This window comes from Poecilia reticulata, linkage group LG8 (genome assembly GCF_000633615.1).
Source record: "Poecilia reticulata strain Guanapo linkage group LG8, Guppy_female_1.0+MT, whole genome shotgun sequence".
Taxonomy (NCBI): domain Eukaryota; kingdom Metazoa; phylum Chordata; class Actinopteri; order Cyprinodontiformes; family Poeciliidae; genus Poecilia; species Poecilia reticulata.
The window spans coordinates 26,814,337-26,826,542 of record NC_024338.1 but is presented as its reverse complement, the minus strand read 5'-3'; the positions used below and the strand labels follow the sequence as shown (position 1 = coordinate 26,826,542).

At 42.8% G+C, this 12,206-nt stretch overlaps 2 protein-coding genes across 2 annotated transcripts in view; both read right to left on the bottom strand.

Moving 5' to 3' along the window:
* The window catches only part of LOC103469514 (prostasin), a 13,415-nt gene extending 5,735 nt beyond the window's left edge, over positions 1-7,680 (bottom strand). The window contains exons 1-7 of the mRNA XM_008417228.2: positions 7,626-7,680; positions 5,373-5,393; positions 4,596-4,758; positions 1,214-1,485; positions 804-952; positions 472-724; positions 130-301 (exon numbers count right to left, since the gene is read on the bottom strand). Of these exons, the coding sequence (XP_008415450.1) occupies positions 130-301; positions 472-724; positions 804-952; positions 1,214-1,485; positions 4,596-4,758; positions 5,373-5,393; positions 7,626-7,680 (1,085 nt within the window). The remainder of the gene's footprint in view (positions 1-129; positions 302-471; positions 725-803; positions 953-1,213; positions 1,486-4,595; positions 4,759-5,372; positions 5,394-7,625) is intronic.
* A 3,979-nt stretch (positions 7,681-11,659) lies between these two features.
* kat8 (K(lysine) acetyltransferase 8) overlaps positions 11,660-12,206 on the bottom strand; it is a 5,593-nt gene continuing 5,046 nt past the window's right edge. Inside the window, exon 11 of the mRNA XM_008417211.2 lies at positions 11,660-11,816. Coding sequence (XP_008415433.1) covers positions 11,752-11,816 — 65 coding nt within the window. The 3' untranslated portion in view covers positions 11,660-11,751. The remainder of the gene's footprint in view (positions 11,817-12,206) is intronic.

Here is a 12,206-nt window from a genome sequence, read left to right as displayed (position 1 = left end):
GGTACCAGACCGGCCCACCAGACCAAACACACCGGTACCAGACCGGCCCACCAGACCAAACACACCGGTACCAGACCGGCCCACCACTGTGTCAGAGCAAAACTACCGGTGGGATCTTTTGTGACTCACTCTGAGAAGCAGGCAGCGTTGCTCAGGACGTACTCCATGGACACCAGAGTTCCTCCACACTCATGCTGTCCGTTCTTCTGCAGACTCGCCATGGACGGCCACTCACCAGCTGCCGCCACAGAACTACCTTCCAGAATGCGAGAGTTCAGTGGGGCCCGGCCGCAGTATATCGCTGGGAGATTAAAGCACAGTCACACTTCAGAACACATTTTAGATTACGTCTTTAATTATAACTCACACAACTTCCTGAAGATGAATGACAAGCAGAGTTTTACAAATCCTGGACATGTGAGGTGTTCATGTTAAGATGAGCTGAAATGTTGTGGATAGAGGAGGAATTACTAGGTGTGGGGGTCGGGATGGGTGGTACGCCAGTGCAGGAGACGCTCAGGTCGCTGTTGGATCCGGTAGATGTGTAGGTGATGAAGCCCGGCTGGTTGGTGGTGATCTGGGCTTTGATCCAGCTCTCATACTGGGAGACTCTGGCATAAACTCCTGGGTAATTTGGTTTGGCACATCCTTCTCCAAAACTCACAATTCCTGACTGAATCCAGCGGCCAGCTTGTTTGCTCACCATCGGACCTCCTGAGTCTCCCTTTAAAATGAGAAACATGTTGGAGGAGTTGAGATGATCTGCTGGATGAAACCAGATTCTAATAAGCAAAGATAATCACCTGACAGGAGTCCTTTCCTCCCTGCAGTAATCCTGCACAGATCATGTTGTTAGTGATGGTGGTCGGTCCATAGCCGCTACATTTACACTGTCTGTTGCCCACAACTGGTATCTCCACCTCCATGAGGTTTTGAGGAGAAGGAAGAGGAACTGAGGAGACACAGATTCAGAGTACATCAGTTTAAAGGTTCAGTCCTTGAAAACGTTTCCAAACCGAGGAAGAAATACGGTTCGAACTATGAGTTTGGTAAACAGGAAGGACAGCATTAAGTTTTGTTAGTGAGGAATATTCTCCACTAGGGTGTGAAAAACAAACGCACAGGAAATGTTGTCAAGGAAACACAGGTGCACTTTAGCCAAGTAGTCAGAGGAGAGACTACTGTGGCGTTAATCAGTCATTTAAAATCTCACCACCAGATCCAATGTTGCCCCAGCCGGTGACCCAGGAGTCGACGCCGCTGTAGAAGCTGCTGTCCGCCGCCGCCAGGCAGACTGGCGAGATGTAGCTGGTGAACGTCACGGCTGAGGAGAGCTTTATCAGGGCGATGTCGTTGTCGTTAGTGCTGGCAGAGTAGCCAGGATGAACAATGATCTGCGCCGCTGTGCGTCTCTGTTCGTTTGGGTTGCTTCCCTCCTGACTCTGACGGCCCAGATACACGGCGCTGATAACGGCCGTGTTGCCTCTGAGCCCATCAAGGTCAGAGACAGAAAAGTCAGCAGTTTCAAAAACAAACCAGATTCCATCAGCAAACTTTGTTCCAATATGCTAATATCTTAATTTGAGGTTTGAAGTTTGTCTTTCATTTGTGACATTTAGTTTTACTTTCCTCAGTCAGTTAGTGATTATTCTCTTTCTGCTCAGTTTATCAAATCAAACCTTTTATTACTAACGTCCCTTGTCATATTTTCTTTGAATGTTTTAGAAAGATGAAAAAACAAAAACATTTCCATTTAAATCATTTCAAATCAATTGTTTTTCCTTTTTTATGATGATGTGCTTAGATGTGCCTCTGGTCCAGAACAGCTGATTCACCTGTTGCATGACGTCTGCAGCCATCAGTACTAGTTAGTCATCAGTACTAGTTAGTCATCAGTACTAGTTAGTCATCAGTCTTAGTCATCAGTCTTAGTCATCAGTACTAGTTAGTCATCAGTACTAGTTAGTCATCAGTCCTAGTTAGTCATCAGTMCTAGTTAGTCGTTAGTACTAGTTAGTCATCAGTCCTAGTTAGTCATCAGTACTAGTTAGTCATCAGTACTAGTTAGTCATCAATACTAGTTAGTCATCAGTACTAGTTAGTCATCAGTCCTAGTTAGTCACCACAGATTGAATCCAACCACTGATCTAAACCTGCTGATTCTTGGGTTGGTAACTGGTTAAACTGGACTATTACTACTGGTGCAGGATCTTTATCAGCACATGGACATTTTTTTTATTAATTTAATCAACTTATTTGGAAATGTTTGTGGTTAATGGAAGATTGAACCAGCTGTTGATGGAAGTTTATCCTGTATAAACTGTAAATAATTTTTACTACAGTATAAATCTGTCTGTGTTAAATCAGCCCTGATCCTCCCTGAGTTTTATCTTCAGGTTTTCTGATACACAGAATTTATTTTAAATATTGATTCCCTCATTTTAACACGAGCATCATAAATGCTACATGACGCTGCAGCTTGATGGGTAAATGTTACCGTCTGTCAACTAAGATAAATATTAATGAATATTCATTAATGTGTCCTAATTCATTTAACTGAGTACATGGGGAACCGAACGCTTTGTGTTTGTTCTATAACCAGTATTTAATATTTCAATGTGTTTCAGAACGTTTCTAATGTTCATCATCTTTCTAACCGTCGTCTTCCTCACTCTTATCTCTGTCTCAGCAGTTTGACCCAAAGCTGACTGACTGCAGGGAAACGGTCAGGAAGTGGCTTCATTAGGCGCCACAGCGGGAGCAAGGCACCAAGGAGCCAAGGCGCCAAGGAGCCAAGGCACCAAGGAGCCAAGGAAGGAGCCAAGGAAGGAGCCAAGGCACCAAGGAGCCAAGGAAGGAGCCAAGGCACCAAGGAGCCAAGACACCAAGGAGCCAAGGCACCAAGGAGCAAGGCACCAAGGAGCCAAGGCACCAAGGAGCCAAGGAAGGAGCCAAGGCACCAAGGAGCCAAAGTGACACCAACCAAAGTCGGACCTGTTACCCAACTAGTCATGTTTGCTGGTTCTTACAGAACAAGCTGAACCTACTGGACCTTCATGGACAACAGAAAGGAATTAAATATGTTTACAGATCTGTGTCTGTTCTCTAAAATAAAATGTTATGTTAATGCCATGTTGTAATTTTTTAAGTTTATGTTTACACATTTTTGGAAATATGGTAAAGTAAGATAATTATGAGCGACATGATACCATCACCTGCCAATAAAATAGTGTTTAACACCAGTGAAGAAACTTTTAATGGTTTTCTACGATGTAGACCTAAAAATGTACAAACCAGATTCCAAAAAAGTTTGGACACTAAACAAAGTGTGAATAAAAACTGAATGCAGTGATGTGGAGGTGCCAACATCTAATATTTTATCTACAATAAAACACAAATCACAGATCAAAAGTTTAAACTGAGATGTTTCATTTTAAGGGAAAATATGTTGATTCAGAATTTCATGACGTCAACAAATCCCAAAAAGTTGGACAAGACCATTTGTACCACTGTGGCGTCTCCACTTCTCCTTCCAACACTCAGCAGACGTCTGGGGACAGAGGAGACCAGATTCTCAGGTTTAGAAATAGGACTGGTCTCCATCAGGCCTCTAACTGTTCAGTCGTCTTTGTCCACCTTCCTCTTTGACCTGTAGAGTTTCAGCTGCAGCGGCGGATGGATTGTGTTCACTGACGATGCTTTCTGGAAGTATTCGGGAGCCCAGGCTGTTATTCCCTAGACGTTCCTGTTTGAGGTGCAGTGACGTTTCAGGGCCCAGAGATCAGGAGCATCAGTAGTTTTACAGCCTTGACCCTTACGCACAGCGATTGTTCCAGATTCTCTGGATCTGCTGATGATGTTCTGCTCGGTTGGTGATGGTAACTTAAGTCTTTGCTGTTTTACGCTGGGTTCCACCATTCTGGTATTGATGCACCATCTTTCTGCCCAACGATGGTGGAATTGATGATCCTCTTTCCATCTCAGCTTCAGAGAGACACTGACCCTCTAAGAAGCTTTTTATACCCAATCATGTTATCAATTGACCTGATTAGTGTTAATTGGTCTCCCTGCTGTTTGTTATGTTCAATTTCCTTTTTCCAGCCACTGATTGCTCCTTGTCCCAACTTTTTGGGGATTTGTAGACACTGTGAACTTTTGAATCAACATATTTTCCCTTTAAAATGTAACATTTACTCAGTTTAAACTTTTGATCTGCCATTTATGTTCTATTACAAATAAAACATTGACATTTGCCATCTCCACATCATTGCATTCAGTTTTTATTCACAATTTGTTTAGTGTCCAAACTTTTTTGGAATCCGGTTTGTACATGAATCAACATTGATTCCTTAACTTTTATTCAATATAATTCAACACAAATGTGCTTACAGCTCCACAATCAGATGATGGTTAAATCAACATTGATATAGTGTCAGTTATGGTTGAAACAATAACATAGATTCAACATGTCAGTCACCGACAGCTTTCAACGTCGTTTCAGTGTTGATTCTGTCATAATTATCTATGTGGGAAACCAGTTTGAACAGTAAAGTTGTTTTCGTCAGACAGAAGATCAGATGGATTAGATTTCTTACTCTGGGACGCAGTGAGCTGCAGTCAGGACCCACAGGTTGTTGATCAGAGATCCTCCACAGAAGTGGCTCGAGGATCCGAACAGACTGACCTGCCAGGGCCACGACCCTTGAGGAGCCACCGCTCCTCCAACGATCCTGGTGTTTAGTGCTGGTTGACCACAATCTGAGGACACATGGACATCTCATCACTTCTGGAGGATCTGCAGACCAGGATAGTCAGAAATCGACTGAAAAGTCCTGGCAACCTGACATGAATGCAGAGCCGGGTGACCATTTAACCCTTTAAAACACATTGAGGAGATTTACTGTAATGTACTTTTTACTTCTGCTTGACTCCAATGTCTGACTCCTCCACCAACCTGGAGTTACGGCTCTGAATGAAGAACCAGGATGTAAAAACCAGTGAGTACCAGAAGCTTACTGGAAGTACTGGGTTCAAAGGTTTTATGTTGTGATGAACTGAGATTAGTTTCTTTTGCCTGAATTTATTTAATATTGATTTTTTATTCACAAGAACCTAAAGACCATGTCGTATTTTGTCTGAGTTGCACAGTAATACTAAAGTACTCAGTACATCAGTAGCTTTGGTTCCAAATACAATTTTTCTCAAGTATTTTCTTGGTTAATCCGTTTATCGTGAAAGTATTGATGGTCTTAGTCGCCTCTACATGAATGTCAGAGTTCGGATCTGGTTTCACTGGAAGGAATCGATCAGAAAACACCAAGAAGACCCAGACAGGAGAGTTAAGATGGAGGAACTCAGAACATTTCTCCTACCTGACAGCTGAGAAGAAGATTCTGAAAAATTAATCACAGCAACAAGTTAAACACACAAGGAGTTCTTTTTATTTCATTCTTTAATTTCCTACAGAAATATCATTATGAACTCAACATGATTTATCTGAACTCGGCTTTTAGAAATTCTGGTTTTGGTTCCTGCAGAACCAAAGACCCATCCGAAGATCGGACGGGGTCATGGCCTGTTACCCGACGCGTCAGAAGGTCGAGAGACTGGATGGATTAACTTTGACCTTTAACCCTCTAACTGAGGCCTGTAGAGACTGCGGTCATGACCTTTGACCTTGGGCTGAATCTGATGGGAGATCTGAGATGTTTTCCTCTCTGGAGGATGATGGACCCCAGATGTCTGGAGATTCCCTTGCAGTGAACAGAACCTTAAGATCCACCAAGTAACTTCAAACTGGCAGCAGGTGAGTCTGGGAACCAAAACTGTCAGGACTGACGGGCCCCAGGGCCCCAGGGCCCCAGGGCCCCAGGGCTGGGTTCTCTCTAGGCACTAGCAACTGGACCTCAGCGAGGGTCAGACATGACTCCACCGATCTGATCCAGGACGGTCTGCAGACAGATAGCAGGTGGATCGGCCGGTCCACGGGTCAGAACTGGCTCTGCCTCGCTTCACCATCCTCTCCTCTCTGCAGCGAACCATCGGGACTGCAGAGAGCAGAGGATCAGGTCAAAGGTCAGGAAAAGGTCAGCTACCATCTCTGCAGACCCCACACATCCTGGACATGAACTTGTTTAGACTTTTGCTTTCAGGGAGCAATAAAAACTGTAACAAATGTCCTTAATGATCCGTTTTAAATGTTGACCTTGTGACCAAATCTAAAATCATCCTTCACTTTTATCCTCAGCGAGTTTGATTTCACTCTAACCAGTGTGATAAACATCAACATTACATAATCGATTCTTCTGACTACAATGGTATAGATGTATCCAAGCTCTTTTCCTATTGGCTGATCAGACCCTCATGGCGGCTCCTTCTCCAACAATAAACTTCTGATAAAAGTTAAACCATTAATCTACTACATTGAACTTTCACTTTTTAGCCATAGCAATTGTCTTTAGAATCAATTTATTTCTACTTTAATCTTTAGAAAATAAACTAGTAATAATAAAATAATGGATCCAATTAACCATTAATTTAAAGCGAAGTGAAAGAATGATCTCAGCTGAGGCTGATTCTGGTGCTGAATACTGACGTAAATGATGTATCTTAACATTAACTGCTGCGACCAATCCCAGGTTAACGAGCAGATAATTAATCATTAATTAATCATTAATCATCTTTGCTATTACTGATGTCTTTCCATCCTGGCATTTTGATCAGCTGCAGCGTCTTTGAAGGGTTAACCTGTTTGACTTAAGATAAAACTCAGGAATGTTTCGGTGTGAAGAACAGTCTTTACTTGTTCTGGGAAAAATATTTGCTTTAGTCATTTGGTCCATAAATAGAAACCAGATCCTGACAGAGCAACAGAACTGGTTTTATATGTGACTTTGAATCTGTCAGCTAATCTCTCACCTGTTCTTTGGGATAATTTTGTTTAGTCGTAGCTTCATATCTGGAGCTCATGGTGGCAAATGTTCACTAAACACCTCAAGTTTCTCCTTCAGCCTTTAAATGTCAAAAACAGCAGAAACTTTCAGATTCTGACTAAATCAATTTCTGCACGTTTATAAATATGATTTGTCTTCACATCCATGTTCAAATATAAGGCAGTCAATCCTACTTTATTTATAAAGCAAAGAACAAAAATTAAAGCAAATAAAACATTTCAATATACAACTAATATGATCAAAAGTCCAAATAAAATAGAAAGTAGCAACAAGAAAACTGAACTTAAAGAAAATCCAAACTGTTAAATAATATGACAATTTTTATTCTAATTTTAGGTCAGAGAAACTTTTTCAGACTCTTTCAGGGACTTTTCATCCAATTTCAGACAAATTTGAGCAAAAACATTTTTCTCTGTTATACAAAGAGCTGCTAGTTAAAAACTACATTTTTACACAAAATCACAATTTTAGCTCCAATCAGAAAATTGTTTCTCTACATGTTCATGGATGGAAAATTAATTCAGTGGGAAAAAACTTTAACTTATTTATAACCAGGAAAATCCTCTCCTGTTTGACAAAGTCAGAATCATTTGAAGATGATTTAATGCTGTTTTCTGACATGTTGTCACAGATGAAGCTGATTGGTGGAGCCGATGCAGGTGAGATTCCTACCTTGAGTTAACAGAGTCAGCAGCGCCGCCACGCAGATCAGCTTGCAGAGCGCCATCTCTGGAAGTTAGCATCCGCTGCTCTGCTGCAGCTTTAAGAGCACCTGGCCAACAACACGCCCTCACCTGTCCCTCCTCCCAGCACACACCTCAGCCACTTCCTGTCTGCAGGCCTACTTCCCCTCAGCTCCAGGCTGCATGTGATTTATTGACAGGTTAAATACACCTGTGTTTTATTTACAGCAGACGGAGAATAAACGTAGACGAGTCTAAATATGACCGACTTCATCAGCCTGATCTCAGACCAGCTGGACGCAGCAGAGGGACGTTAATCTTCCAATAACACATAATTATCAAGAGATATTTTCAAATTTCCTGTCGACTTAAAAAGCATTTGAACTCAGAACCATGAGGGGGCGCTGGATGATCACTGGGCCCAGTAGGTTTACTGGGGAACCCAGAACATGGTGGTGGCAGCGTCATGCTGCAGGGAGGGAAGACGTGAGAACTAAAGGACAAAGAATGAGCCAAATTCAGAACAAACAAACCTGAAAGCTAGAGGCGAAAGACTCGGTCAGAAGTTCATCTTCCACAAGAAAAACAAACGAGCTTGAATTTTTGGTTCTGTAGGCCAGAATGACGCAGCAGAACCACGACTTTCACTGAGAGGAATGTAAGCATCTTGCTCATTACACACACACACACACACACACACACACACACACACACACACACACACANCACACACACACACACACACACACACACACACACACACACACACACACATGGAGAAACATGGCCGCCTGCTGAGTCAGCAGTTACTAATGTATAATTAAACCTCCTGACTGACAGATTTCCTCTCATGTTCCAGTTACGAGTTTTTTCTGCTCTGTGTGAAAACGTCTCACGACGACTCATGAAGGAAAAGCCGAGCGTCTGAGTTCCCGGTTCTGGGATCAATGAGAGCCGGGTACCGGTACAGAACCACGGCATGAAGGGAAAAGACCCGACTTCTCTGGTTCCTGGCAACAAATCCAACATCTTCCCATGTTTGAGCCGAAGCTCTGAAAGCATTTTGATTCATCCAGATGATCCGATCTGCGTGGAAACCAGTTCATCTGTGACCGACTGAACCATCCAGCTGAGCTGGTTCCACACGGCTGACGAATGAACTGTTCTTTGTTCAGAACATCAGATAATGAAGCTGAATATATCTTCATCACATCGAGTGTTTGTGCGTAAATAACAGGTCATACCTCCTGTTTACCTCACAGGATCATTTCAGACCAAACTTCACCTTCATGTCACATCATTACATAAAAACAGCAACTTTCATGGACTAAAATCAGACATTTCCACCTGCAGAGAAATAATTATGAGTATCATCTTCTTTGACTGATTTCTCCTGGCAGGATTATGAATTAGTGGAATTTAAACTATTAAAGTAAATCCTGATTAAAGAGAGAATAAAAAACATGTTATCAAATCATTAGAAAAAGAAAGTTTGAATGAAAAAAGAGTCTAAATCCTGATCCTGTGGAAATGACCCACTCCAGGTTTTATCCGCTCCTCTGGACCAGCAGGCGGCGCTGGAGGACCAGGTTTTACTTAGTATTTTATTTTAACAGGATACAATGGACCTCACCGAGCTCCGCCCAGAAACGCCCTCTAAAGCCCCACATGGCTGCATGTCTCACAAACAGAACCTCGCGGAGCTCAGCTTCTATGTAAACATGGCGGCTGCTGGTTCCTCACCTCATCTTCCTGATGATGCTGGCTCTGTTCATCCTCCAGACAGTGTGGGAGGGGATGTTGTTCGCCGCCTAACTTCACGCTTTGGGAGGTTATTAAACCAGTTTGTCGCCTGATAGAGTCCATGGCTGCCATTGAGGCATTTTATGATAAGGAGGATGTTCAGCCTGTTATTGATGTGAGTCTCTAAGTTCTTGTTGTATAATTCCTGCCATTGTCTAGGATTGTCTTTTCCTTTGTTTGCCTAAGCTTCAGTACCGTTTATATGTTTATTCTGTATAGGGGGTGTAAAAGGCACCTCTTGTTGTCCATGGGATACCGTGAGATTTCGCTAGTTGTTGAGCGATCTCTAGTCTCCTGACCTTATTGTAGGGAAGCTGTTATGCTGTTGGGTTGAACTGTTGCAGGAAAGAAAACTATTTTGTGATGGTACTGAGTGTCTTAACCATTTTTCATTTTGTGTAATTCTAGGGGAGTGAGTGTAACCTGGTTGTAATTCTCTTTTGTTACAATTACACAAAATGTCTTTTTTTGATTATTTGTCTTAATGAAACACACCTGTCATTGTTTTAACTGTGTTACTTTAAGATCTGAAGCCCCTCCCTTTTATTTCTTCTTCTGTGGTATTGTCTTTAAATTGTTTGCGCCCCTTGGCCCCTCCCCTTTTGTCATGTTGTCCGGCGGGAGAGGACTTGGAGCCGGCGGCCTTTAACTCGGTTGTTTTGTCTGTATCTTCGTCAGAAACAAACTGAGAATCATCCGCTTGAAGGAAACTGTGTCCATTCACTCAAAAACCAGCACAACGCAGAAAAGGATCCGGTTACACCTGTAGGCTACTGATGATGTTTATGATCAGCTGCCTACATTCATTTTGCCCCCCAAACAATCGTTCCCCTGACCCCCCCCCCCCCCCGTTCAACTGGACAGCTATTTGTAACCCATAGGGGCCCAGAAAACGTTTGGGAACCACTGCAATAAACCACTAAGACTAAAACACCTTTTCTCTTGGGAACAAGGAGCTGCAGCTGAAATGGATTCAACTAGAAACCAGTTAACCAGTAACTGGTAACCAGTAGCAGGTAACTGGTAACCTTTGGACTTCTGGACCCGGACCGGCTTCAAGGTTCTGATCTCTGGGATGATGTTTCATGTTTTCCATGATGTCACACGAGGAAGCAGTGGCTGCAGGTTTTGTAATTGAACCAATCAAAGGCTTTCAGAGTCATGACATCATCATCTGGGTTTTCCCCAGTTGCTGTATGTAAACTTGTGGCTTTGTTCACAGAACCTTTAACCGGGTCACGATTCCTGTAAACATGTAATTATCCTGAATAAACTAATTATGAGTCTGTTTACTCTGGAGTTTAACCTTTAACCTTTACTAGGAAACATTCTTCAGAAACCAAATGGTCCAGATCACATTACTGGTTCTGACCCGACTGGTTTATGCTGAGACCAGTTTATTATAAAACCTTCATGTTAGTGATTTAAACTCCCAACATGATTTATGACTGAGATCAAACCCTGACCTCTGACCTCCCACCACTACATTTCAGTCATTCAGAGCAGCTGTAGAATCATGGCTGAATACAAATGCACACCACACTTTTCAGATTATTTTATTTAAAACCAGGAATCATTTTCCTTCATATTTTATGTATTTATTCTGTCATATAAAACCCAGAATAATAAAATCAGAAGTTTAAAGGGTGCCAATATTATTGCAGGACTGAGAACAGCAGGAGGCTCAGACTAGAGTGCCCCCTGCTGGACATTACCAGGTATTAACGACAAACAGGAGATTTTTAAATTGACTTGAAACATTTTAAATGTTTAAGTTTTAAACCAGAGATCTGCCTGGTGAGGAAGGGGTTAAAGCCGCTGCCTCTTCAAATCCCTGCAGGGCCTCCATGTTGGGATCCAAGATGGCCGACGCCGCTGCACCTTCATCACGGTGTCCTAGGATTCGGTTCCGGATGCTTCCCTGCAGAACCTGCTGACAAGCCATCGACCAGACGTGTCCTGGTCCGGTTCTGCCGGTCCGGTTCTGCCGGTCCGGTTCTGCCGGTCCGGTTCTGCCGGTCCGGTTCTGGGTGTTTTGCTGTAACTGGACCTCTGGGTTTTCGTCTCTCTGGACGTTGCTTATAATTCAGGTCCAAACTGCAGGAAGGTTTTGTTTTATTTCCAGTTTTTAATAATGTGAGGTAAACAAACATTACATTTTCGTTTGAAATAAATGAAGAAAGAATTTTTATTCTGAAGATTGAAGGAACCAGAACCGGGTTTTTCCTGAGAACGTTTATTCTATGAAAATATTAACAGATTAATAACATTTATTTACAGTCCGGGTGATGAAGATGAGCAGCTCCTCTTCCTCACTTCTTCGACAGCTTGGCCTGTTTGTTCTTGGGAGGCGCCCACTTGAGACACATGGTGTCCACTGTGGACAGAGACAGAGGACATCAGACAGGAAACCGTTGAAGACATTTTACTGTCTGTCCATGTCTCTGCTGGACAGACAGAGGACAAAGTGTCCCCCTGCTGGACGCCATCAGGTCTAGAAACGTGTAGAAACAGATCATCAAGTTTGCTGATGACACCACAGTAGTGGGGCTCATCTCAGGCGGTGATGATCAGCCTAGAGGTGGAGCGGCTGTCAGTGTGCAGGGAGAACAATCTGCTCCTCAACAGCACAAAGACAAAATAACTCATAATAGATTACAGGAGGAAAAGAACGGACATCAAACCACTACACATTGGGGGAAAATGTGTGAAAGGGTAGCTGACTTTCGTTTTCTGGGGGTCCACATTGAGCAGGGCCTCACATGGA